Source organism: Halichoerus grypus, chromosome 11 (genome assembly GCF_964656455.1).
Source record: "Halichoerus grypus chromosome 11, mHalGry1.hap1.1, whole genome shotgun sequence".
In the NCBI taxonomy this organism is placed as follows: domain Eukaryota; kingdom Metazoa; phylum Chordata; class Mammalia; order Carnivora; family Phocidae; genus Halichoerus; species Halichoerus grypus.
Window position 1 is genome coordinate 56,613,772 of NC_135722.1, and position 25,389 is coordinate 56,639,160.

General features: G+C 39.3%; 1 protein-coding gene and 1 long non-coding RNA gene across 10 annotated transcripts in view; one reads left to right on the forward strand and one right to left on the reverse strand.

Annotated features, from left to right (window-relative positions):
• Positions 1-21,987, forward strand: part of LOC144379450 (uncharacterized) — a 40,038-nt gene extending 18,051 nt beyond the window's left edge. For both annotated transcript variants that reach the window (XR_013442486.1, XR_013442488.1), the window contains exon 3: positions 21,754-21,987. This is a non-coding gene — a long non-coding RNA (uncharacterized LOC144379450). The remainder of the gene's footprint in view (positions 1-21,753) is intronic.
• ALG8 (ALG8 alpha-1,3-glucosyltransferase) lies at positions 1,015-25,248 on the reverse strand. Of its 8 annotated transcripts, none has more exons than XM_078058596.1 (13): positions 25,084-25,242; positions 21,585-21,663; positions 16,612-16,805; positions 14,247-14,356; positions 13,127-13,194; positions 9,873-9,999; positions 9,301-9,404; positions 8,365-8,485; positions 6,631-6,729; positions 5,053-5,158; positions 3,673-3,770; positions 3,248-3,320; positions 1,015-1,636 (listed from the first exon to the last, which is right to left on the reverse strand). In XM_078058596.1, exons 1-13 carry the CDS (start codon positions 25,176-25,178, stop codon positions 1,405-1,407), a joined length of 1,506 nt encoding a protein of 501 aa, XP_077914722.1. In that variant the 5' UTR covers positions 25,179-25,242; the 3' UTR covers positions 1,015-1,404. The 8 variants fall into 8 exon arrangements, with proteins under 8 accessions (XP_077914722.1, XP_035969091.1, XP_077914717.1 ...); XM_036113198.2 differs by having other exon boundaries at positions 5,053-5,192; positions 6,631-6,770; XM_078058591.1 differs by lacking the exon at positions 21,585-21,663 and having other exon boundaries at positions 5,053-5,192; positions 6,631-6,770; positions 25,084-25,247.
• Positions 25,249-25,389: the final 141 nt, after the last annotated feature.

Consider the following 25,389-nt stretch of genomic DNA (forward strand, 5'->3'; position numbering starts at 1 on the left):
CCTGCGGAGCAGGGAGCCCGATGTGGGGCTCGATCCCAGGACCCTGGGATCATGACCTGAGCCGAAGGCAGACGCTTAACGACTGAGCCACCCAGGCGCCCCTGGAGGCAGGATTTTAAGTCAGGGTTCCTACTCTTAATCACCACACTGTACTACCTCTGTATTCATAGATCTGGTAGCGGTTATGTTTGCTCTTGAAGTATGTACAATCAGATGACAGGGCAGAAAAGTCAGCCGAGAGACAGAAAGAGGAAGCAGAATGAATGAAAGGAAGCAGAGGTACACTATAGCACGGCACTCTGGCAATTTTCAGTTAGGACAGCTGGAACCCAAAGTGCGAGGGGGACTGTGGTGAGGAAAACAGGCCATAGGGGCTATGCTTCTCTCCCCCTTTGGCAAAATTCCTATCTTTATCTCTTCAATGAGACTCAAAGGAAGTCTCAGAGAGTTGAGTGAATTTGATGGCACATAGCTGGATTAGCATCCCAGGCTGCCACTGGCTTTGGACTCTGCTCTTCTAAGGGATAATGGGTAAAGAAAATGTGTGAAAGTTCCTGGTGTTGGCTAGATAAACGTTGGCTGAATTTGAGCGTGCAGTAGGTATTAGGCAGACTGGGGTCCTGGATAAAAAATGTGTATGAAGTACTCTTACAGAAGGCCAGGTTGCAAAAACCACTAAAAAACCACTTAAGTTTGTTCACATGAGGAAAGTTTAAGAAGTGGCAGCCTTATCAAAAACTAACTGCTTGCTGTTAGAATAAATGAACTGGACAAGATGTCCTTAACTAAATGCAGGCGTAGATGTGGTTTATAGCCTCCGCTGTCAGGCCAAACCAGTTCATTAAACACTCCCCCCCTGGCTTTGTGAGTATTGTCATTGTATGATTCCAGTGGGAAAAAAAAAATCTCCTGGAACAAGGTTTATAGAATAGGGACAGCACACCATGTGCTTGCGTGCACACCAACAGGAAAGTGTAGGAGCTGGTAATGATCCAAAACATTTTTGTCCAGAAATACAAAACAGCATTTTATTTACATTTCCCTTAGCACATGATTCTAATTATGCTTTACAGCCTGACCATGGTCATCACAGGCTACAAATAATCATGCCGTTGGTAGACTTCCTGCTTGCCTTGAGCAAGCACAGCAGTCCAATGATCTCAGACAATTTTAACAGGGCAAGGCGAGATTTGTTTCAAATGTGTTTCATTGCTTTTGGAGGACAAATGGCTTCTCACCATGGTGACAATCAGGTTGCTAGGCTGGGCAAGGCCAAGTTTAGAAGAATGGTCCTCCAAACAGAACAACTGAAATGAATGGTTCATGCCACCAGCAACTTTCTTCAAGTTCTGATTAATTTCCCATGAAATAATTGTTTGGAATACATCCAAGCAGTTCCTTTATTCATTGTTTCTTTGTCTTGCGGACAGGAGGGTCAGTCAATACTGAAACATACAGTCTGAACCAAGCATGTGTGATGCCCACTGCACAATACACTGAGGTCAGTAACAGAGGGATAAAGGGGTACTTCAGCTTCCAGGAGGTGAAAGGGAATACAAACTCACAGAAGACTTCCAGAGGCCCCAGGCCAAGGAGGTAGAAAGTTTCCATCCAATTAAAAAGAGGCTTTTCTTTTCTGAAGAAAAAAAGGAGAGAAAAGTCTGATTTTAAACATGTCATTTTGGTGTAGCAAACATTTCTCAGTTAAAGCTTCCCACTTGCACTGTCCTGATGTGAAGAGCAGTCAAAGCTAGAGTCAAAAGAGTGCATTAAATTTCACATTTAGAAAAAATTGATAATGATATAGCACTGCATTATCTCAACGATCCAAATTCAGCCAATCATCATCCACCTACGCCGTCACCTGGCGAGAGAATCAGCTGTGCGTCTGGAAGAGGAAAGGCAGCTGGATGTTGTGATACTGGAGACAGAATATGGTAAACAATATCAATTAATGGTTTGTAAAATGTTTTTGTTTTGATAAAATCACATACAATTTGCTATTTAACCATTTTTAAGTATACACTTCAGGACCATTAAGTAAATTGACAAAGTGGTGCTACCATTACCACTATCCACTTTCAAAACATTATCATCACCCCAACAGAATCTCTGGAAACATTAAGCAATAATCACTGCCCATTCCTCCTCCCCCACCCCTTCTCTGTAACCTCTAATTTACTTTTTGTCTTTGGGAATTTACCTATTCTAGATAGTTCATACAATCTCCGCTACTGTGGATGATGCTGCAGGATAATGCTGCAATGAACACTGGTGTACAAGTATCTGAGTCCCTGTTTTCAGTTTTTTGTTTTAAGATTTTTTATTTATTTATTTGAGAGAGAAAGAGAGCAGGAGCAGGGGAGCAGAGGAAGAGGGAGAAGCAGGCCCCCTGCTGAGCAGGGAGCCTGATGCGGGGCTCGAACCCAGGACCCTGGGATCATGACCTGAGCTGAAGGCAGACACTTAACGGACTGAACCACCCAGGCGCCCTGCTGTTTTCAGTTCTTTTGGGTATACGCTTAAGAGTCCAATTGCTGGGTCATATGGTAATAACTGAATTTTAATATAATTAAGTATATGAGGCTCATGGACACAATCAGATATGAATCATAGGGAAGCTTTAAAAAATTATACAGGGGCACCTGAGAGGCTCAGTTGGTTAAGCCTCCGACTCTTGGTTTCAGCTCAGGTCATGATCTCAGGGTGGTGAGACTGAGCCCTGTGTCAGGCTCTGCACTGGGCAGAGAGTTGGCTTGAGATTCTCTCCTTCCCCTTCTGCCCCTCTCCCTGCTCATGCATGCTCTCTCTCTCAAATAATAAATAAAATCTTAAAAAAAAATTATACAGATAATGTTATATTAAGTTTAAAAGAGAAAAAAATTCCACCCATAATTCTATAACAAGAATTTTTACATGTATTTTAGCTTTATGCATCTAAATTTACATGGTTTTACTCATACTGTATATTTTACATTCCAATTTTTAGTTTTCATATAAGGTTTTAATTTAAGCTAGGTAGTCCCTCCTCAAATATTCCCTCAAAATAAAGACATGAACTATGTTGTCATGTCAGAGTAATAGGATTATGGGTAATTTCTCCCTAAAAAAAATTTGCCAATTTTTTGTAATGCTGTTCTATTACTGTTACAACTTAAAAAATATTTTTTTAAAGGCTTAGCTGACCATTTAGGAGTAAACATTTCACAAGAGCAAACATAATTTTAAATATACTTTTTTGGATTACCTGAAGAGAGTCTTCAGTGAGGAAATACTATAGATGGTAAATAGTAACATGAGTAAGATTTTAATGGGAAGTTCTGTTAAAAGAATAAAGAAAAAATACAGATGATAATTCAGTTGGTAAGAAAATGATCTGTGACACTTAAGGCAATATAATAAGCACATTGACACAGCTATATAGTGCTAGCAAAGCTTTTTGAGCTTAACAGTGCATTTTTGTGACATCTAAAGATACTGAGGATAACGTGACAAAGTAGGGGTTTTATTTAAGATAATGGATGAGCTCTCTTCTTCCAAGAGATTTTAAGGTTGTTTAACTCAGATAGTACTGATCTCTAGGCCCTGATGAAAAGGGCATGGCAATCAAATCTCTCTCTCTCTCTCTAAATAAATAAATTAATTAATTACTTAATTAAAAAAGCTGTTTACCTGGTGCAGTGAAGAGCAGAGGGAAGAGGGAATAATGTCCTGTTGTGGTCAGAATCAGAAAAATTGAAGCATCTCCTGCTTTTCCCACAGACAGAAGGCTAAAAATAAAAATTCTTATAATAATTCCTTAAAACAACAACTGAAACTTGCACTACAGATAGCTTGAATAAACTGCATCTATTATTATTTCTAGAACTGGCTTAAGCATAAGATAACATACTGATCTTTGCTGCAAGTCCAATTCAATTGAGAATATTAATTTAGTGGGAAAATTTAAGTAACTGATAGAAGAATGTACCACACTGAACTGGGGAGTATTCAAAAAGAGCCTTGCTTCCCTAAGTAATGCCGTCTCTAGAGAAAGGGATGTTGTCGGATTGGGAGCTGCCTAGTGGTGGTAGCCAGGGAAACAGTACTTAGGAGTTTCCAATCCTATAGCTCTTCTCTTGGGTGGTGCCCTGTGCCTGATGGTGCTTAGTATGAATTCTAACCAAAGACATTAGAAGTTTTGCTGTATTTCTTAATTTGGAAACTCCACGTTGCTGAATGAATCCAGTCAAGCTGTATACTGATGTGACAAATTTGCTTAAGGTTCCTTCAGAGCTTAAATGATTTCTCTCAGGATTTAAGAAACATCTCAAGTTCTATTGTCATCTATCAGGCTTTAATTTTATACAGAACGGACACTATTACATTTAGTTGTTTTTTTTTTTAAGCATTGTACAGTGAAAGATCGAGGGAATCAGCAATAACATCAGGTTTCAGTCCTAACTGTGCTATTTGCTAGCTGTGTGGCTTTGGGTAAGTCACTTAAACTCTCTGAGCCCCAGTTTCTGTAGATGTTAAGACAGGGGATGATATCCACTTATCCTAATTACCTTAAAGGTTTTTGTGAGGCTCAAAAAAATGCAAACAAACCCCAAAATACCCCTCCCCGCAAAACCCCCAGAATAGTTCTGCAAAATGTGACGTGCTATACAAACATTAGATTTTATTCCATTATGGACTGCATGCTGACTTTGACTAATAACACTTAACAGGAAACTGTGGAACCTTATTTTCACAGATGTGATTACACCAAAGCCCACACTTTTCTATACTATGCTGCCATTCAATATCCAGATCTAACAGCCTGGTATCATGGTTCTTCATCACTACAGTACACCTTAACAAAAAAATGCAGAAACAATACGTGCAATTTCACAGGTCCAGGGATCCCAAGTTAAAAATTCCTGTCCTGTCCTAGAATAAATCCGTTCCTGTATATCTTTGCCTTTGCCTATCCCACGGGACATGTCAAGAAGGGACAGATCAAACAGAAAACAATAGGGTCATTGGGAAATCTGCCATAAATGCCAGCTGACTGAGTTATCTGCTTACCTCATTGGGAGAACTGCGAGGAGTATGGCTTTTTCATGGACGTGCCACCCAAACAGGAAGGAGCTCAAGGCACACAGAATTAGACATCGGAGAAAGCCTCTAGGCCCTTGAGGTTTAAACCAAAGACAGAAAACAGAGGGCTAGAAACAACAGGCAAAGATAAAACCTCAATATCATTCAAAATAGGCTTTACAGAAACATTGTTCAGACAAATACAATTTATATCATCTTTGAAAAACCGTAGATCTTAGGCTATTCTCCATTAAACTGGGATAATTCATCACTTTGTGAACATTCCAACAGAAGTTATAAAAAAAAAAACTACTCAGAAAAAAAGGTTTTTGGAAATACATATTTAAGTCATTAAAGTAATTCTGTTCATCAGAATTAATAATAAATGATAAAATTAAGTTCTAGGATATCCAGTAAAACCCCTTATTACATCTTCAGAATTAGTTAATTAGTAGTCACTGAACCCATTAGGTCTAACTACAAAAGTCCATAAACATTTTGGGGCTAATAATAAATTAGATTTTGCCATATTAATAAAGACATACCTAGCTTCGTGGGCTGGAGTGTAATTTATAATAAAACTATGGGGGTGCCTGGGTGGCTCAGTCCGTTAAGTGTCTGCCTTCAGCTCAGGTCATGATCCCAATCAAGCTCCTTGCTTGGCAGGAAGCCTGCTTCTCTCTCTCCCTCTGCCTGCCGCTCCCCCTGCTTGTGCTCTCTCTCTCTCTCTGTCAAATGGGTAGATAAAATCCTAAAAAAAAAAAAAAACTTAAAAAAAATAATAAAACTATGGCCTTCTACATGCAGCTTACGAGGCTGAGGTTTTAAAAAAAGTTTTTACCTTAGTTAGAACATGGGAACAAGCAGGCCAGCAGAGCTTAATTACCTACCAGTACTGCCATTTAATTAAGCGGGGTCAGGTGTCTTGCTGGGCTTGATCATTTAGAAACCAAAATTAAAGCTGAGTGTAATTATAGGTAGGACTGAGTTATTTATACTGAATGCCACTAAAATTATATCATGAAGTTGAGAGCATTGTGTTCGCTAACATAAAAACAGCTATGAATGAAGCCTCTAACAGCATCTGACTCATGTTAGATTCAATGTTTGATGCTCAAACAGCTACTGTTTACTCTCTTAACTCACGGTCATCATCAAGACAAAAATATCCATGCAGTCCAGACAACTTTGGATTTTTGACTAGTTAGCCATGGATGAAAACAACAGCAGAAACCCGGGTGTCCCCACTACACACATTTCCCTTTTTCTCCCCAGTGCAGTCCTTGCCCCTCCTCCCTGGGCTTTTCTTTTTTCCTCATCTGAGGGTGAACAGATGATCTGACAGCTGCAGTGAGGGATCTTTCTCACAGAGGTTTTACTGGTAAATCTTTCCTTAAGATGTTCAAAGTTACTCTAAGAATTCCTATGAAATACCTCAATCTGCAACAGGATCACAGCCATGGTATCTATCCTATGGTTGGAAAAACTTGAAAGCTGAAATTAACCAGCCATACATAAGAAAAGCAGAGAAAACTCAAGAAATGGGTACCGTGGGTGAATTCTTACCAATATGGCCATCAGAGTGCAGATGAGGGTGGCCATGGGAGTCACCGAAGGAAGGACTGTGTGTTGGAACTGCTGAACCAAACCACTTGTCATTGAGGCCTTGGGAATTTTGTTGGGATCAAGAAGTTTCAATTCCAAACCTACAGAATAAGTAGATATTTTGTTTTGTTTTTATCGATAGCACACCATATTTTACCAACCAATTCCTTGAGAAAAAAGAAAAAAGCTACTAAATCTTATTGCTGCTTCAAGGTCAAGATATATGACTAAATTCTGTACTATTCTACCTAAAATGCCTCTGGTCTTGAGATTACACAATGCAAAGCAGCTGTTTGCATTGGAATAGGGAATACCAAAATATTTTGTATTCATTAACCTCTTTCCTTTTCCCTTCAGTCTGATGATTCTCTCTTAAAGCTAGTAACTACCTTCCTGCCACTGACTTTCCAGGTAAGACATCTTTGAGGAGACAGATATAAAAGACAAGGTACAGCATAGTTTCCTGACTCAGACAAGGAAATTGGCCCTTGAATCTCATACCATGCTGGTTGTTTAAGGTTTTTGAAATATAAATGCTAAGAAATTCCTTGTAAGGATCCATGTACATCAAGGCTGGATTCACAGTGGGTGAGGGATAATATCACATTATGATTTCCTACAAGTGTGTACCAAAAACAGTAATGGCGGCTATCATGTGCCAAGAGTTTTGTAGCCATTACTTTCAGGCCCCTGAGGCACAGAGAGATGTGTAACTTGTCCAAAGTCATACAAGTGATAAGTGGTAGAATTAAACCCAGGTCTGTTTGGCTCCAAAGGCCCCTGCTACTAACAACCTAGCATTTCTTTATTATTGTGTGTTTCTTATGACATGGCGCATGGGTACAGTCACTTATATTATCGCCTAATTATAATCACTAGAAGAGTCAAGTGACTTGATCAATGCCACGGCCAGTAATTTATGTAGGTGTGCCTCCAACAAACCCATCAGACTCTAGATCAGGGGTTGGCAAAGTCTAGCCTGAGGGCCAAATCTCCAGCCTGTGACTTACTTTTGTACAGACCCAAAGCTATGAAGAGTTTTTATATTTTTCAAGGTTGTAAAACAAACAAACAAAAAGATTTTATGTGGTCTGCAAAACCTAAACTACTTACTATCTGGCCCATTCGAGACAAAGTTTGCCGACCTTTCTCTTGATCCTACCATTTCCCATCAAGCTAGGCTATATTCACAAACTACTGCGAGTTATTCTAGAATGAATTATTTTCAGTAGGACCATCTTAATTTTTTTTTTTTTTTAAATCACAACCCAAACTTAAAAGCCTAGCCTAGGTTTCCCATTTCTTCTCATCTCATATATGGCTATCGTTTTCCTTACTGGTTTAACACCGAGAGTCAGAACTGATACATTCTTCTTTCCTTCTGCACATACTAAGTTTAAAAGCAGGATTAACTGCCGAATAACATCTTACTCTCATTTTTTTCCCAAGGAAAGGATCAACAAGGTCATGGCCACAAACAGCTTCCGTAAGGAGCATAGTCTGTCTACTGCCCTGAAGATCTTAGTTCTTAGAGCTGCTCCCCCGTTCATTCTGAAAGCTGGAATGCACAGCTGCAGAACAAACACTTCAGCCACATTCCAAACACATTCCAAACACAAAGCAGTGTTTTCCATTTTCCAATGTGACTCGTCCTTTCCAAATTCATTGTCTAAGTAAGAAGGCTTGCTACTATACCAATGACGGAGAGCACTTTGTCCAAAGCATTGTACAAAGCCCAGAAGTTTGGAGCCCAATATGCATGGCAGAGGCCCCTCTTGAAAGGGAAGAGTCGGGACAAGACTTGAGGCAGCTGGTTCTGTAGAAAAGAGATTCAACAGTGACCAATCTTTTCCAGACTCAAAAAGAGAACCAGGGAACTATGTGACATGGTGTGTGGAAAGTTATGAGGTCTGAGTTCCAGTCTTTGTTCCTTCAAGTAGTTGTGTAATCCTGAGCAGTTGTCAGAACCTCCTCTTGTCTAACCTCATCTGTTGAGGGGGGACAAGATACTCTGAATACCAGTCCCGTGCTGTTATGAGAGAAGCATAACAAGGGAAGAATTTATGGTGCAAAGGAGGACACAGAGTGCAGCTTATCCAAGTCTACTGACGAGAAGGTGACCCCAAGGAACTTTACAAAAGATGCGATGCTTTTCAGTTTTAGCAGGAATTAAAATTAATTAGTGGAATTCAGGGTATGGGAAGAAGGGAACAATTTTTAAAAATATCTGTTGAACATGCGTAATATTCTAGGCACTTTGAATGTTTGCTGTCAGTGAATGACTGTGAAAACACCACGAGTACCGATTTGGGGGTTACAAATAAATTATAGCAACTAGGCAAATTAGCAAATATGGAAATCTGTGAACAATGATTATCGATTCTAAGTGTGTGTGTCTATGTGTGTGAGAGACATATAAACATATAAATATACACATACATATCTGATTATGAACAAAAATGTTGGAAAGAATACCATTCTATCTTTGGGGAGTCACACGGGGGAAGAGTAAGAAAAAAAAGTAGTTTTGCTTATTTTATACATTTTTGGTTTTATTATTTTTTTTCTAAACAACAGCAGCAGCAACAACAAAAAACACATACTACTTTATTAAAAAAAAATAAGACTTACCAAGGCTAGGAAAGGACCCAATGAAAGAGCGGAAACTAGGAAAACAATCAGTCCCAGGGAAATAAGACGGACAAAGCTGAAACTGTTCCATCGGATGGACCCATCTACAGAAAAGCAACATTACCATTACTAGGAGCATGGACGACCATGGATAACTTATACAATGTGCTAAATCTAGAAGTATCCCGACAGTACACCATCTTTACGATGTGGCAAGAGCACAAAGAAAAGTCAGAATGGGTAAAGGGTTTGCAGGATCAATAGTTGAGAGGTATCTCAGGGATGCCTAGGTGGCTCAGTTGGTTAAACGTCTGCCTTCGGCTCAGGTGGTGATCCTGGGGTCCTGGGATCCAGCCCCGCATTGGGCTCCCTGCTCAGTGGGGAATCTGCCTCTCCCTCTCCCTCTGCCACTCTCCCTACTTGTGCTCTCCCGCTCTGTCAAATAAATAAATAATCTTAAAAAAAAAATAGTCGAGCGGTATCTGTTGTGCCTCATAAAATCCTCTCATGAGGCAAACTGCCAAGCCAAGGAAAAATAAAATAAAGGTTTTGCTTTTATCACTGAAACTTGCCTGGTTTATTTGCAGTGAAACAGTAAGACCGTAGCAGGTATATACCATAAGCTGGTGCTACGTAGAGGTAGATGTGCTTGAAGTGTAGAAGAACAGCAAAGAGAAATGCTCCTTCCATATACCTTTTCTAGGAGATTTAAAAGGGAAATATCACTTTAAAATTCAGGGTAAACTAAATGTAGTAATGTAGTATCCTGGTTGGATCCTGGAAAGAAAAAGAACATTAGTGGAAAAACTGGTGACATGTGAATGTACCAATGTTGGTTTTTTAGTCTTTTTTTTTTTAAGTTTTAATTTTAATTCCAGTTAACATACAGTGTTATATTAGTTTCAGGTGTACAATATGGTTTTTTAGTCTTGATGAAAGTATCATAGTTTTATATAAAATGGTAACATTAGGGGAAAGTGGGTGAGGGGCACAGGAACTCTCTGCACTATCTTTGCAACTTTTCCATAAGTCTAAAACTATTTTTAAAAATTAAGATTATTAAAAAATAAAAAAAGACACTGGAGATTGTGAATATATTTAACAATACTGGACTATACACTCACAAATGGTTAAGATAGTTAATTTTATGTGTATTTGACCACAATTAAAAAAATACATATTTTAACAGAGGATCACAGGGGAAGAGAGGAAAAAATGAAACAAGACGAAACCAGAGAGGGAGACAAACCATAGGAGACTCTTAATCATAGGAAACAAACTGAGGGTTGCTGGAGGGGAGGTGGGTGGGGGGATAGGGTAGCTGGGTGATGGACATTAAGGAGGGCACGTGATGTAATGAGCACTGGGTGTTATAGAAGACTGATGAATCACTGACCTCTACCTCTGAAACCAATACTACATTACATGTTAATTGATTGAATTTAAATAAAAAAATGTTTAAAATTAAAAAAAAGAATGAGTAAGTCATGGTAGTAAAAGGTACAGCATAGAGAATATACTCAGTGGTGTTATAATAATGTTGTATGGTGACAGATGGGAGCCGCACTTCTGGTCAGAATAGCGTAAGGTACAGAGTTGCTGAATCACTATGCTGTACACCTAGAACTAATGTAATACTGTCAAGTGTGTCTCAATAAAAAAAATAATAATTTAAACAATCCATTACAGGTGTAAGATATACCAACAAAAATACATATTTTAAAATATATATTCTGAACTACTTAATGAATGAAATACTACATCTGCGATGTGTTTAAAAATAATCCTGTGTGTGTGCAGATCACTGTACTATTTTCTCTACTTTTGTATATGATTTAAATTTGCTATAATAAAAAGTTTTTGAAGTTCGGGCAAATATTCTACATGCAATATAAGGTGAAACAGGCAAGTGATTCCAGTTAGTTTTTATACTGAGCCTAGTTCATTACCGCAACAAGTATTTATTCAATACTAAACTTGACGCTGAGGTACAGGACACATCATAACAACACATTACAAATTCCCCTTAAAGATCTAAAGCCCAGAGAATCCAATCCCCCTCCCTCTCCCCCTTACAGTTTTACAACAGCTGGAATTGATTTCCAGGGAGGAGCTGGGAATGAGAGTACGGAAGAATACATATGATGTTATGCTACCACAGAACCATTTAAATCTGCTGTTACAGATCAGGTAACATATAACACTATCAGGCTGAAGGCATCAAGTACAGTACTTGACCCTAACAAACTAAAGGTAGTCTGATTTAAAACAAATAAACAAACAAAAAAATCCCAAGTTGGCTATAACTAAATAAATCTGAATTCTACCTACCTCACAGGAATCTGGGGATCAAATGAGATAATGTTCCTGTGGTTCATCAAGGAGACAGCCAAAGGGACCTTGAAAGGCCAGGTTCCTTCTCTCACTGTCTCATTGGGTGTGGTCTAGAATAGATGAGTGAGGAATGATAAGGAAAGAGAATGGGGGGCTTTCAGATCTCTTGTCACCCATTTTATAATTTATTTAAATTCAGAGAAGGTCTAGCTGGTTCTATAGCTAAACTTTATTTGTTCAACAATCATTGAATGCCAATTATGTTCTAAGTACTATGTAGCTTTTTATGGTTAAAAGAAAAAATTTACCCAGACATTTATAGTTGACAAAGAACTTTAAAACAGATTATCAAATTTGATCTTTCCAAAGTCCCTGTGAGGTAGGAAGCCCCATTTTAAGTAGGCTCTGCACCCAGTGTGGAGCCCAACATGGGGCTTGAACTCACAACCCTGAGATCAAGACCTGAGCTGAGATCAAGAGTTGAATGCTCAACCAACTGAGCCAGCCAGGCGCCCCAGTGGGGAGCCCCATTTTACAAATAACAATGTGACAAGGGGGTACATTTCATTTTATGGATGCAAAAACTGAGGCTGAGGGGGTTAAATGACTTGCTTTGGGTTAATGGTTCCCAAACCTGACTGTGAATCAAAATTCCCTGTAGAATCTGAAACCCCGATGCAAGGATTCTGAGCGAGTACAGAGGGGTGGTCCAGAAATCCAAACTTCTGATTTCTTCCTCTACAAAGAGGAGGGTAATAATTATAGTAACTTCACAGAAGAGTTGTGAGGTTTACTCAATAAGATACTATATATAATGTACCTAACCCAAAGCAGTCAATGCATTTGTGTGCGCCCTGTCTGAGTCATACAGTTTATTAGGGTCAGTCAGGATTTCAACTCAAGTCTTCTGATTCCAAAATCCCATACTTTCTGTTACACTATGCTACCTACTTCTGATGGTGAAACCCTACCATCAGTTATTATATTGTAAAAACTGAAGATTTCATTCCTAGATAAATGATTCCAACCGGGGCGCCTGGGTGGCTCAGTTGTTAAGCGTCTGCCTTCGGCTCAGGTCATGATCCTAGGGTCCTGGGATCGAGCCCTGCATCGGGCTCCCTGCTTGGCGGGAAGCCTGCTTCTCCCTCTCCCACTCCCCCTGCTTGTGTTCCCTCTCTCCCTGTGTCTCTCTCTGTCAAATAAATAAAATCTTAAAAAAAAAAAAAAAAGATTCCAACCAAATATAGCACCTCAAGTTTTTTTCAGGCCTGCCACCCTCTAACTTTAGAGTCTACACGTAAAAGGAAGAAAGTTATTATCAAAAGAGGAGACGGGATTTGTGAGAAACACTCAATGAAAGTGTCTATTGCACTTGGCAATTCAAAACAGTTGGTCAAATAAGTCTGCCCCTCACCCATTACACTGTTGCCTTTATAAGCTCAAAGTCAGACCTAAGGGGGAAAAAAATCTCACCAGCCTATTTTGCATTTACCTGAAATAATCGTGCAATGGAGAGTAGCATTAATCCAAATAAAAAACCATTGTACTGGAAATGAATATCTGGGCTTAGGTTAAGGAAAGACAAGCAAGGATACCAAATTCAAATTCAACCGTGTCAGCAGATTTTTTGAGTATAAAAATGCAAATGCTTTCCTAATGGGCAAACTAAAAACAAAAATATTCCTCCCAATTTGGATTTCTCATAAATATGTTTCTCATAAACAGAGTCAAATCTTAGACAGACTAATTAAAATGTATATAGTGCCAAGGATTATATAGGGGATAAAAAAAATTTACATTTAAGAAGAAAACCAGGAAACTTTCCAATGTTTTTTCTACCTTAAAGACCTAGCAGCTACAGGGCAAGTTTTTTGGTTCTGTTTTTTAGAATTAGGGATGAGAAAGTAAGGGCCTAAAAGCCACTCAAGGCCGCTAGCATGCAGCACCCCTTTTTTAGACTATCTATACACAATCTTACTTAGTAAGCCTCACAATGAACCTGTGAGGAAGTTAGAGCTCGAGCCATTAATCCATATATAGCCTAAAGCTACTGTGATGCCATAGCTAAGAGCTGAGTCCAGGTCAGACTTGAACCAAAGTCTGGGTGTTTTCCTCACACGTGGCTACCTGTATGAAAATTATAAAATATTAGGCTTCTATCATTAAGATTTTAGTTTCATTCAAACCTTCTAGATTTAAGAACTTTGCTTGTTAATATGTGGTAAGCCAAGATGGCAGAAAAGGATGAAGGCCTGTCTGTTCCCATATGCAACACTGAGGTAGACCCTTTCTTAGAAAAGGTATTTAGAATAATGTGTTATAAAACTATTTAAGATATACGTATTAATCTAAAGACAGTCAACCACAAACCCCAGTATATTGCTTTAGTTACTGGTGGTTTAACTGGTTCTTGAACATCATTAACTTTTCGGAGACAAAGTGTTCTAACAATCAGAATCTGGTATAGTTGGAGAACCCATAGAAACCAGTTTGGGGAACCCAATGACCCATGCCACATCCATTTTCAAAAGCAGCTCACATTTCAGAATCATCATTGTAGAAATAATTGATCTTATACTTAGTATATATCAGAATAAGTAAGGGAAGGATACGATCCACAATTAGCAACCCGAAGTTCCACAGCAGTAACACTGATAGGATAAACTTCGGTTTCTCTGTAAGTTCTTTACCTGCTTTTTTCCCATCAATGCATTTACAGCACCTACATTGAAACAGTAGGAAGGAAGCAGAAACAACTTTGATCTTCATTAGAACATCACAATACTATTACAGAGTATACTCTGATACACTCAGATACATTTTACTAGCTGTTCCTGATAAACTGTCCACGCTGTTCTTGACTGCTTAAGAAGGTGACAGCAGAAACAAAGACCTCAGGGCCAGTTCCATGTCTCTTTCTCAGCTATGCTGATTTGAAACAAAGTCTTCATTTAATAAAACGAAAAATTAAAAAACAACCACCATAAACCCAAAAGGATTTTGAAAACTGAGAGGGCACACACTATTTCAGTCCTTGAGTAAAAAATGCAGACCATACCTGAGACTAGTATAACAATGTACCATTGTGTGTCAACTGTACTAAAAAAAAAATGCAGACCAAGATGATATAGCACTCTAAATATATATATATATCACTCAAATTAAAAATAGAGCCATGAACTTATAGCTCCTGATTGTCCAAATAATTTTAAAAACATTTATTAAAAATGTGTATCATTTAAAGGTCAAGATCTATTATTAAGTGACAATAGCAGATGACAAAAAATTATGATCCTATTTTTATTTTATAAAAATTGTATTCAGATACAGAAGAGAGGCTGAAATAATATGCACCAAAATGTTAACAGTGATAGCTGTAAGTAGAGAAGTATGGGTCATTTTTACTTTATATGCATTGTATATATGTGTACATTTCTGTCTTCCAAAATTTTGACACAGATGTATAATCCTATAAAAAGATTTTTAAAAATGTGTTTTCATTTGAATATTGGCAAATCCTGGGCGCCTGGGTGGCTCAGTTGGTTAAGCGACTGCCTTCGGCTCAGGTCATGATCCTGGAGTCCCGGGATGGAGTCCCACATCGGGCTCCCTGCTCGGCGGGGAGTCTGCTTCTCCCTCTGACCCTCCTCCCTCTCATGCTCTCTGTCTCTCATTGTCTCTCTCGCAAGTGAATAAAATCTTAAAAAAAAAAATTAAAAAAAAAAATTGGCAAATCCTAAAAACAGAAATCTAAGCCAAAAAAATAGACAATAACGATGCAATTAAAGAGGGGTTAGCAAAAAGTGACCTGCTTTTCCTCCATGGAGACTGTTTCCTCATCAACAGAGACAGTAACCTTATAGGGTAATTGAGAAAATTAAGTAAATTACTATCTATACTTGGTGCCTGATTCTAGGAACTGGCACATAGGTCTCAACAATTTATCTTACTTAACTGCTCCCTCTACACTGCAGATGGAAATGAATTCTACTCCTCCTCTTTCTGCCTACATATACACTTGCCCTGGGAGCTTGAATTCAAAGGTTTTGAGTTTAAAGGAGTACATCACAAATCACCTTCCTTTCCAACTCTTGCTAGGTGATAAACAGACTGAAAGTTAAGGTGTTAAATAGGAAACACTCCATGATAATGATCAGGGATTAAAACATTCCCAAGGGACTCTTTCCTGAATGGGGCAAGGGTTCAGGGCCTCACAAAGAGAAAAGATCCATTTTTGACAAGGGTCACTGAAGGGCACAGTTAGTGCTCTGTCACAATCATACCTGCAGGCTTAAGTATTAGGATAGAATAGAAACAAACAGTAACTGAGAACTTACTACCTGGAAGTCACTGTGCAAGACATTGTATACATGTGTATTCAACTAAAAATTAATTTATAATAAGAGATACAAAGCATAAGAATATAAAATATAAATGTAACTTAAAATTAATGAAGAGTCTTCATGAAGGAAAGAATCCAGAAACAAAACCCAAAAGCACTCAGTAAGGTTTCCTGAGTTTACTAGAATGGAAACTCCATTGGTGGTCAGCACAATGCATGTGTGTACACGAGTGTGGTGTGCTCTAAGTATGTGTGTGTATCCGAAAGAATAGGGTAGGTCACAGAGGCCTCTGGGGGCATACGGAAAGGAAAGAAAAGCATACGGAACCATTTTTGGCAGGAGAAATGGTGATGGAACTCTACTTGGGACTACTTTTCACAATGTTCACAATCTCTTGTTCTACCTCTGCCTTGTAACCCCACCTTATCCCACATTTTCTTCCAGACGATTCAGCTAGACTGTTTACTGTAATTACTCCCTGTACAGTTTAAAACACAAATACAGAGTTTGGGACTGTTCTAACATTTGTTATTATATGAATTTTGTTTCCCCCAAATGAGGAACCAGTTAATACTACTTAACACTGTATTATGTCCTCAACACCTTCCACACAAAATGACATTCTCAGACTTACTCATGGACAGCATACACAAAGAGTACATCTGTAAAGATGACAGAAAATCTCTGGAAAAGCAAGGTCCTTGAGCTGGAGTAATTCAGGTTATGGACATTCAGCATCTCTTGATCAAAATATTTGGCAATATGTGACAGGGCATACTCAAACCATGCAAAAAAAGGGGGGTAATCCAAGGTCCATTCTGAAGTTGCCTGTGGTAAAAATCAAAGAGAGAACATATCCTAAAATAACTGAATAAACAAAGTGGGTGTAAAGATTGAAAATCCTCGTTCTCTAGTCTTTAAGAAAGCATGTGAAATGAAACTGCATTTAAAATATGACCTAGGGGGTGCCTGGCTGGCTCAGTCAGAAAAGCGTGCGACTCTTGATTTTGGGGTTGTGAGTTTGAGCTCCACATGTGGTGTAGAGATTAATAAAAAAAAATAAACTTAAAAAAATGACCGAAATTAATACAGTAATTCCTATGTAAGACTGAGCAGAACACCAAAACCTGGTTCCTAAGTTATTTAATATGGTCTTCAATTTCCTTAACTAGAATCAAGTATATTTAAAAGGAAGTTAATGAAATTTGCAAGAATAAGCTTGGTAATGATATGACGCTACTCATCTAAATATAAAAAGGGAGCTATGGCATAATAAATGATTCACTAGCTTGGGTTCAAGTTCTGTCTTGGACTCATTTCCCTATCTGTAAAATAGGCATTATAAGGGCTAACTGACATAATACATATGAAATACAGTTATAAATGGCAAAATGCAACACAAATGTTATTTATCTTTTGTTCCAATAGGTTATGAGATACTGAGGTTAAGAGAGCAAATGCCATTCTTTACCATTTCTGTATTCTGAACATTTAGTAAGTGCCTGATATATTAATTATTAAATAATCATTAGTTAAGTGAATGAGCAGTCACTAATGAGTAAATGAAAATGCAGATCATGTGAAATACAGAGTATATGAAAATGAAATATATAACTTCAGGATATTACGTTTTCTAGATTTTTTTAAGTCTCAGTTTCCTCATCCAAACAACAGGGATGATAGTACGTACCTCATGGGTTATTGCATTAAATTTTACATACACATATAAAATACTGTTTATATAGCATTGAACCAGATACAAGCTCAATATCAATAAATATTATCTACTATCATTTTAAAAATTATTACTATCACCATAGGATGTCCCTAAAACTAAACCTGTACCTGGCACCTCTAAGAGCTCAGACCGTAATAATCTCTCTACTCTGCACTTGTTGCTCTTTTCAGTGGCAAACTCCTCTCCTTCTGGAATTGCACTGAGGGCTCACTGGGTACTAACTGGGTGTCCACAGGGACTACTATTTAGGGTTGTTCTGTGTTATAAAATGAGGTGAGAGAGACTCACTCTTATTTAAGAGAGACTCACATTATTTAAGGAAATAAACAAACTACTTCTCAGCTCTTTGTGGTAAGGATAAATGACAACTTTAGGTCCAGATAAGAAGTAGCCTAACTGCTCCCCCTGCAGGTATAAAAATGTAGAAGCCTCAGAAGAGGCAAACCCAGAGGCTCTGGGTCTAGGGCACTCAAGCTATGAACCTACCCATTAAGCTCTCACTCATGAAAAGTTCCTTCCCTAATCCCAGGTTTCCAATGTGGACTGTAAACGAGATGAGCTATTAAACTGTAGATAGAAAAATTAGAAAATTTTATCGTTTAATCTCATCCTTTTTAATGCCTATTTTTAACACTAATAAAGCAGTACTTTTATAACTTATAAATAAACTCACACTGAGTAGTAAATGCTCAAAAATGTTTTCTTGCTAGGGTATAGATACTTAAGAAACAAGTTTAGGGGATGCCTGGGTGGCTCAGTCGGTTGGTTAAGCGTCTGTCTTCAGCTCAGGTCATGATCCCAGGGTCCTGGGATGGAGTCCAGCATGGGGCTCCTTGCTCAGCAGGGAGCCTGCCTCTCCCTCTGCCTGCCACTCCCCCTACTTGTGCGCTCTCTCTCTCTGACAAATAAAATCTTAAAAAAAAAAAAAGAAAGAAACAAGTTGAGAAATTACTGCTCCATGTAATTCCAAGAAAGTCAACATCAACTTGGACTTTATTAACATCAGCAGTTCCCAGCTACAGTTTCTATGTCAGAGTTCACTCTACACTTAAAGAGCCACTTACTCTATAGGAAGTGTAAAAGGTTCATGCCTACTTTATCTTATTGACACATTTATTACTTTAAATAAAATGGGGACCAGGAAGCGTTGAAAAAAATTGGGAGGGACAGGTACTGCCTGGGAGATGGTCATTTTTCCAAAACAAAGTGTCCCTGTCCTTTCTTTGCTATTCTCAATCCCAAACCACTCAGAGGGTCTCTATATGCTATCCCTATTCCCCACACAAAGACTTTCCAAATCTAGGCCTGAAGGTTCTCTTGACCTCAAGGATTTCTATCTGGGGCCATTTTCTTACTTAAACCGCTTTTGGGAAGCCAGTGAAGCTATTAGCTATCATCTTCTCCCAAGTGAACAGTTCCACCACTTAACTAATACCTGGTAGAGCCGGAACTCAAATCTGGGTCTCCTGACTCAAAATCCATTAGTTCAGTAAGCTACTACAACAGAACTGTAGAGAGCAAGATGGAGTCACTCATGTCAAGCACTGACTCATGTCAAGCACTGACTCATGTACAGCAGTGTGGTAAGCAGCCAAGAGCGTTGCAGCTAAGACCAGATACCGTGAAGCCAGCACAGGCTGACGACAGCCAGAACTGATAACCAGCAGAACCAGAAGAAGCCTGCAAAGACCCAAGACTGATTAGACTCGTTTAAAAAGGGAGGACTTTTGCAGCAAACCATCAGACTCATCAGACGCTGACCTTTTTTTCACCGCATTCAATGTCTGGAGAGTCTGACAATTTGCTGCAAAAGTCCTCCCTTTTTAAACGAGTCTAATCAGTCTTGGGTCTTTGCAGGCTTCTTCTGGTTCTGCTGGTTATCAGTTCTGGCTGTCGTCAGCCTGTGCTGGCTTCATGGTATCTGGTCTTAGCTGCAACGCCCTTGGCTGCTTACCACACTGCTGCACACGAGGGACTCTATCTTGCTCTCTCCAAGAGCTGTATCTTCAAATATAGAAACATCCAACCTCTTCATATGAAGACTCAAAACAACTGTGTTCATTCCATAAATATTTATTATGGGTCTTTTTGTGTCTTTCCCAATCAGAAGACCAATCAATTTAAGCTGAAGTCAGAGCAGAAAGGCAGGTTAGAAGTCACAGTTAAGCAGTCCACTGCTCACATGTTCACTCTCCTTAGTATGGCAGAAAGACCCTTCCAGACCTGACCACATGTACCTCTCCAGCCTTATCTCCTACTATGAGCCTCTTCTCACATATAGTCAAGCCTTGCCCACAACTGAGTTTTGCTCCTTGTTGGCTTTTGTTGTTATTTTTGAGGAGAGCAGGAAGAATAAAGAAGTATACGATTACTAGAATATCTTTTTTTAGAGTAAGCTCTACATGCTCAACGTGGGGCTTGAACTCACAACCCTGAGATTAAGAGTCGCACACGCTACTGACTGAGCCAGCCAGGTGCCCCAAGAATATCTTTTACATAAGTCTCTTTTATCTAAAATAAACTGATAAAGAAGATAGCGCTGGCCTAAATAGAGTTTTAGGAGTCCTAAGAGACAGTGGTGAAAGTTATAGGAGTAAAGGAGGGAGAACATCCAGAAAGAAATACAGAATTAAAAGAACAAGGACCACAAAGAGAACCCTAGAGAGTACCAGCTGTTGAAAGGGTGTGCAGGTGAGGAAGAGTTAGCAAAAGAAACAAAGAGGGACTGGTCAGAGAGAAAGGGGAGATAGGGGCTGCCTTTTCATTTATAGTCCAAGGGTCATTATATGAATAATTAATTACTAATTATTAATAACCCATAATAATGTTTGCTGAGCACTTCTTTTCCAAGACTGTGCTAAGTATTATAAGCATTATATTCACTTTACTCTAATACTTATTATCATTAATGGTCAGGGATGTTGAGGCTTTGAGAGGTCAAGCAGTGTGCCCATGGTCACCCACATGGGCATTAGGTGGCAGAGCTGAAAGTCACACAGAGGCAGTCTGCAAGCTTTTGACCACTATGCCATATATGATGTCTTCTAATTAGTCTGCATACATGCAAACTGAAATACTTTAAAGTAGATACTTTAAAGAAATTACTTACAGATCCTTAATATTCCTATCAAATACTTATAGTGTTATTATGTGAGAAGGAACTTGGTCCCTTAGGTCAATTGTTTTTCAACTATTAAGGACTATTCTGATCTGGCCAAAAAAAACCCAAAAAGCAAGAACGAATTCACAGAAAACTTTAGATTGTCTTAAAAAAAATCTCCCTGCAGCAGAGTGCTGTTTCTGATCAAGGCACTTCTGAAGTGAGGTCTGTTTTTCATGAAATATCATATGCAACTTAGTAATTCATACCAGAAATAAAAATACATAGTTTTTATAAATAATAGAAGAGAATGCTTTGTATATTACCAGAAGCCTACAAATCACATTCTCATAAATCACTAAATACTGGGGACAGACAGGATCTTAGAAATAATTCATTCCAAATCCTTATGTGCTACATGAGAAACTAAGGCTCAGAGAAATGAAATATATTTTCTATGCTGTGGCAAAGCCAGGTCTAGAATCCAATTTTTCCTCTTTCTCAATCCCAATTCTTTCAAAAAGGGTGTGGCAAATATTGTAATTCCCAATGTATAGTTTGGGAAACTCATTTTGAAGTAAAGGGATTCCCTAATAGTGCCAGAGGACAGAGAAGAGGAAAAAGCACAATTTTTCTGAAGATTAATTATACCTATAATCACACAGAAAACTTTTTTTTTGCAAAAGTGTTTTAATGTCAGTAATACTTATATGATATCACACATCATTGTAAAAGATAAGCCACCAAAAAAGTGAAAATTAAAACTTACCTCATAATACCACTGTGATACTGGCAAACTGTGAGTGATAGCAAGCCAGTTTCGGTGTACTTCAAAATCTGTAGAATGGCTACTCAAAACAATCAGATGAGTGAAATGAGATTTTGTCACATTTGTTAATTTCACATTTCTTTCTTTCTTTCTTTCTTTTTTTTAACAGTAGGCTCCACACTCACCATAGAGCCCAACTCGGGGCTTAAACTCTCGACCCTGAGATCAAGACCCCAGCTGAGATCAAGAGTTGGATGCTCAACCGACTGAGCCACCCAGGCACCCCTCGATTTCACATTTCTAAAATTATGCTTTTAAATGGACTAACACTCCTATATAGTCATAGCTCATGAGCCTATAAAAACACAAACTGGCATTACATAATCCTGAAACACCTCACTTATCTGAAGGCCAGACTGCTTTCTGGAAAAGTTGGGGATCTATACGTAAGTGAAAAGGCTCCTGGAGTTGTCTAAAGGGCTGACCAAAAGCCCATACATTTTCATAAGGGAGGTCCTCTGGCTATTGCTCAGAGGTGACTTACTCTTGTTCACAAAGAATTCTAACAAAATTCATTATCTGGGAAATGTTTCACACACCAACTAGATCTTCAAGGATAAGTAGGAGTTCATCCGACAGAGAAGGTGGGAAAAGGCCCCTTCCCTGCCTTTCCCATGTCTCCAAATTCCTCACTATATGCAAATATAGTCAAGCATCTCCTCTGCAGGGGAAGAAACATGTTCTCTTCTACCCTTCTAAATTCTGTAGCTGGCCTAAGAATTAAACTGACATAACACAGATTAACAGGAGAAAAAAAGCCGATTTTAATAACACATGCATGTATGAAAGCCCCAAAAGATGTAAGAAAGATAGGAGACTCAGAAGGCAGCCAAACGATTGAGGCTTATATACCACCCTGAGCTGAGGAAAGGGATAGGGGCCTGGGCCTTCCAATGGGGCGACGGCAATTCACTGGAAGCCAGAAGAGGATGTTTGGTGTGCACCAAGGTTGCTCTGCCAGCAGCTGAGTCTCTGAGGTGAAAAAGTGATCTCCCATCACAGCTCTCTCCAGTACAGGCCCCCTTTCTAATGTAAATTTTCCTTACAAAAGGGTAACTTCTCTGCTTTTAGAGCTTCTCCTGTGTCTGCAGTTTCTCCAAATAATCAGCCCCAAATAATCCTGATGCCAGAGACTTATTTTGGGGTGGCATATTCTATACTCTTCTCCCCTCTTTAGAATAATTTTTTTTTTCCATTTGTCCACTGCTGTACTTCCCCTCCATGTCTTGAATAGCACCTGATACATGGATGGGCTCAACACATTCTTGCTGAGTTAACTACTCATCAAAGTCAACTATGAGTTCTGCAGTAAAACCCGATTAACACTTCCCAACATTGTATACAACCTTTGCTGTGGCAACTCTCCTGAGTTTCCTAGCCAAAACCTTCTCTGTCTCTTTCATGGCTTTCCATTCCAATATTCATCAAGTAAATGCTGATGTTCCCCAAGGTTCAGTTCTTGGTCCTCTTTTTATGCAATTTACTCTGTTCTGGACAATCTTATTCATACTTATTGCGTCCATTATCAACTGTATAATGATGACTCCCATACCACAATACAAGCTTGATCTCTTTCCTGAGTTCTAGAGATAGACATCCCCAAATTCCTGCTGACAATGTCACCTTAATTTCCTACGGAATCCTCAAAATCACAATTCAAAACTGATCTCATGACTTCGGAATTCCATTTCTAAGCGTACACAGTACTCAACAGAAATGCATTTACCTATGTTTACCAAAAGATATGTACTGGGCGTGTCTTCAGGCCTTCAACTACATGTCAATTCCTCAGAGACTTTCCCTGACACCCAATCTAAAGTAAGTCCCCCTAGTTAGTCCTCTTATAGAATCCCATTCTTTTCCTTTGTAATGCTTTTAACACAAGTGTAGTAATGTAATTACATATTTGCGTTGATTTGTTTCTGGAACTGTTATCCTACAAAACTACACCCTTTAGGGGGTTAGTGATCATATCCAGTTTGTCCTCTCCTGTAGTGCCTAGCCACAGTACCTGGTATGTAAAAAGCAGTTAACACTTTGTTGACTACTTTTACATTTAACCTGTAGCTTCCCTCTCACATCCTCAGGTTTTACAATTTGAGAAGCAGAGCATTAACTACAACTACGTACATTCTTAATCCTGGACTAAGAGTGGTATTCAAAGTAACAACCCTGAAGACATGTCTCTAGGCTTAAGTAACTAAAGCAAGTCACTAAAGCATATCACTTTAAATGCACAGACTTACAGCTAAAAAAAAAAAAAATCCCTTTCACTCTGATTTGAAAGGAATTTCTTACATTGTAGAACGATTTTTCCAATTTGCTTTTAAAGCAGGAAGATGTTTCTTATTTACTTTCACTTATGCAGAAAGTTTGACTGGCCAACTCCTTTTTCTAAGTCTCTGTAAGTCATTTTGCTAAACCCACACACACTTCATTGCTTCTATAATTACATATACACATCAGCATAAATGTACACTCTATACATACAGCTCTTCCTTCCATATCCAACAGGATATCACCAAGAACTTGAACCAAAGTATACCAGTAAACCAAAACCTAAATTGGGAAAGGGTAGGGAGACCTACAGGGAAGGGAGAAAAGGAATGAAGGGAGAAATCACTGCATAAGAGTTAGGAAGGATGAACAGATGGTGGATGCTAATATTAATACATATTGAGTACCCACAGTATACACATTACTTGGTGGTTGCTTCCTACCTAACTGGTTTCCATGCTTTCAGACTTGCCCCTCCATTTTTTAAATAGTCTAACCTGGTGTGATCTGGCCACTACCCACCTCATTCTGTGCCACTCTCCTCCTTCCATAATGCTCTTCACTCACAATGGCCACTTTCTATTCCCAGAATGCTCTGAGTTCTTTCCTACCACAGGGCCTTCATACTTAATTCTTTCCTATGCCTGAACTGCTTTTTACATTGCTTATTCTCTTTCATCCTCCAAATTTTAACTTAAACATCACCTCCTAAAAGAGTAAAGCCTTGACCCGTAGTCACTCTATTTCCTTCATAGATCCATCCTATCACAATCTGAAACTATCTTTTTTGTCTATCTGCCCCCACGAATTCTATCGAGGGCAAGAAGAGGAAATGTCTTTCTCACCACCGCACCTCCAGGACTTAGTGCCTAGCTAGCAGGCAACTGATAAATACCACTGAATGAATGGTGGAGGTGGGTGTTCTTAATCTGCGCACTAAGGTTGAGGACCCAAGGCTTAGAAACACTAAAGTCAGACAGCGCCAATCCTGAAGCCAGCCATCCAGGGCTACGATCTAGTTCTCAGGTCAAGTAACAATCAATCGGCGGAGGGGGAAGCAGAACGGCGCCCATATGACTTCCAAGTTCCCTTTCCTCCTCCCACCCACGGGCATCCACGCTTCTCATTCCCGCTTTGACCAACCGCGGAGCGGGTCCCTTACTAGGTGGGGATGAGAAGGCATTTGAGGAGAGTCACCCCGAGCGCCAAAGCCGAAAACCAATTTCCACCACCCGTCGCAAGTCCGAGAGCAGCCATTACTGCAGTGCCGAGCGCTTTCAACCAACTGGATCCGCATCCGAGCTCCCGCGCATGCGGGGAAGGCCGTGTGAGAGGGCTCCCAGGCCACTGCGCGCATGCGTTCAGTCAGTCGGCCCGCGGGGCTCCGGAGTTCTGACGTTTAAACCTCGCGCTCACTGTCCCTTCACCGTCCGGCCTCTCTCGGGCTCGGCGGGGTATGACTGCGTCT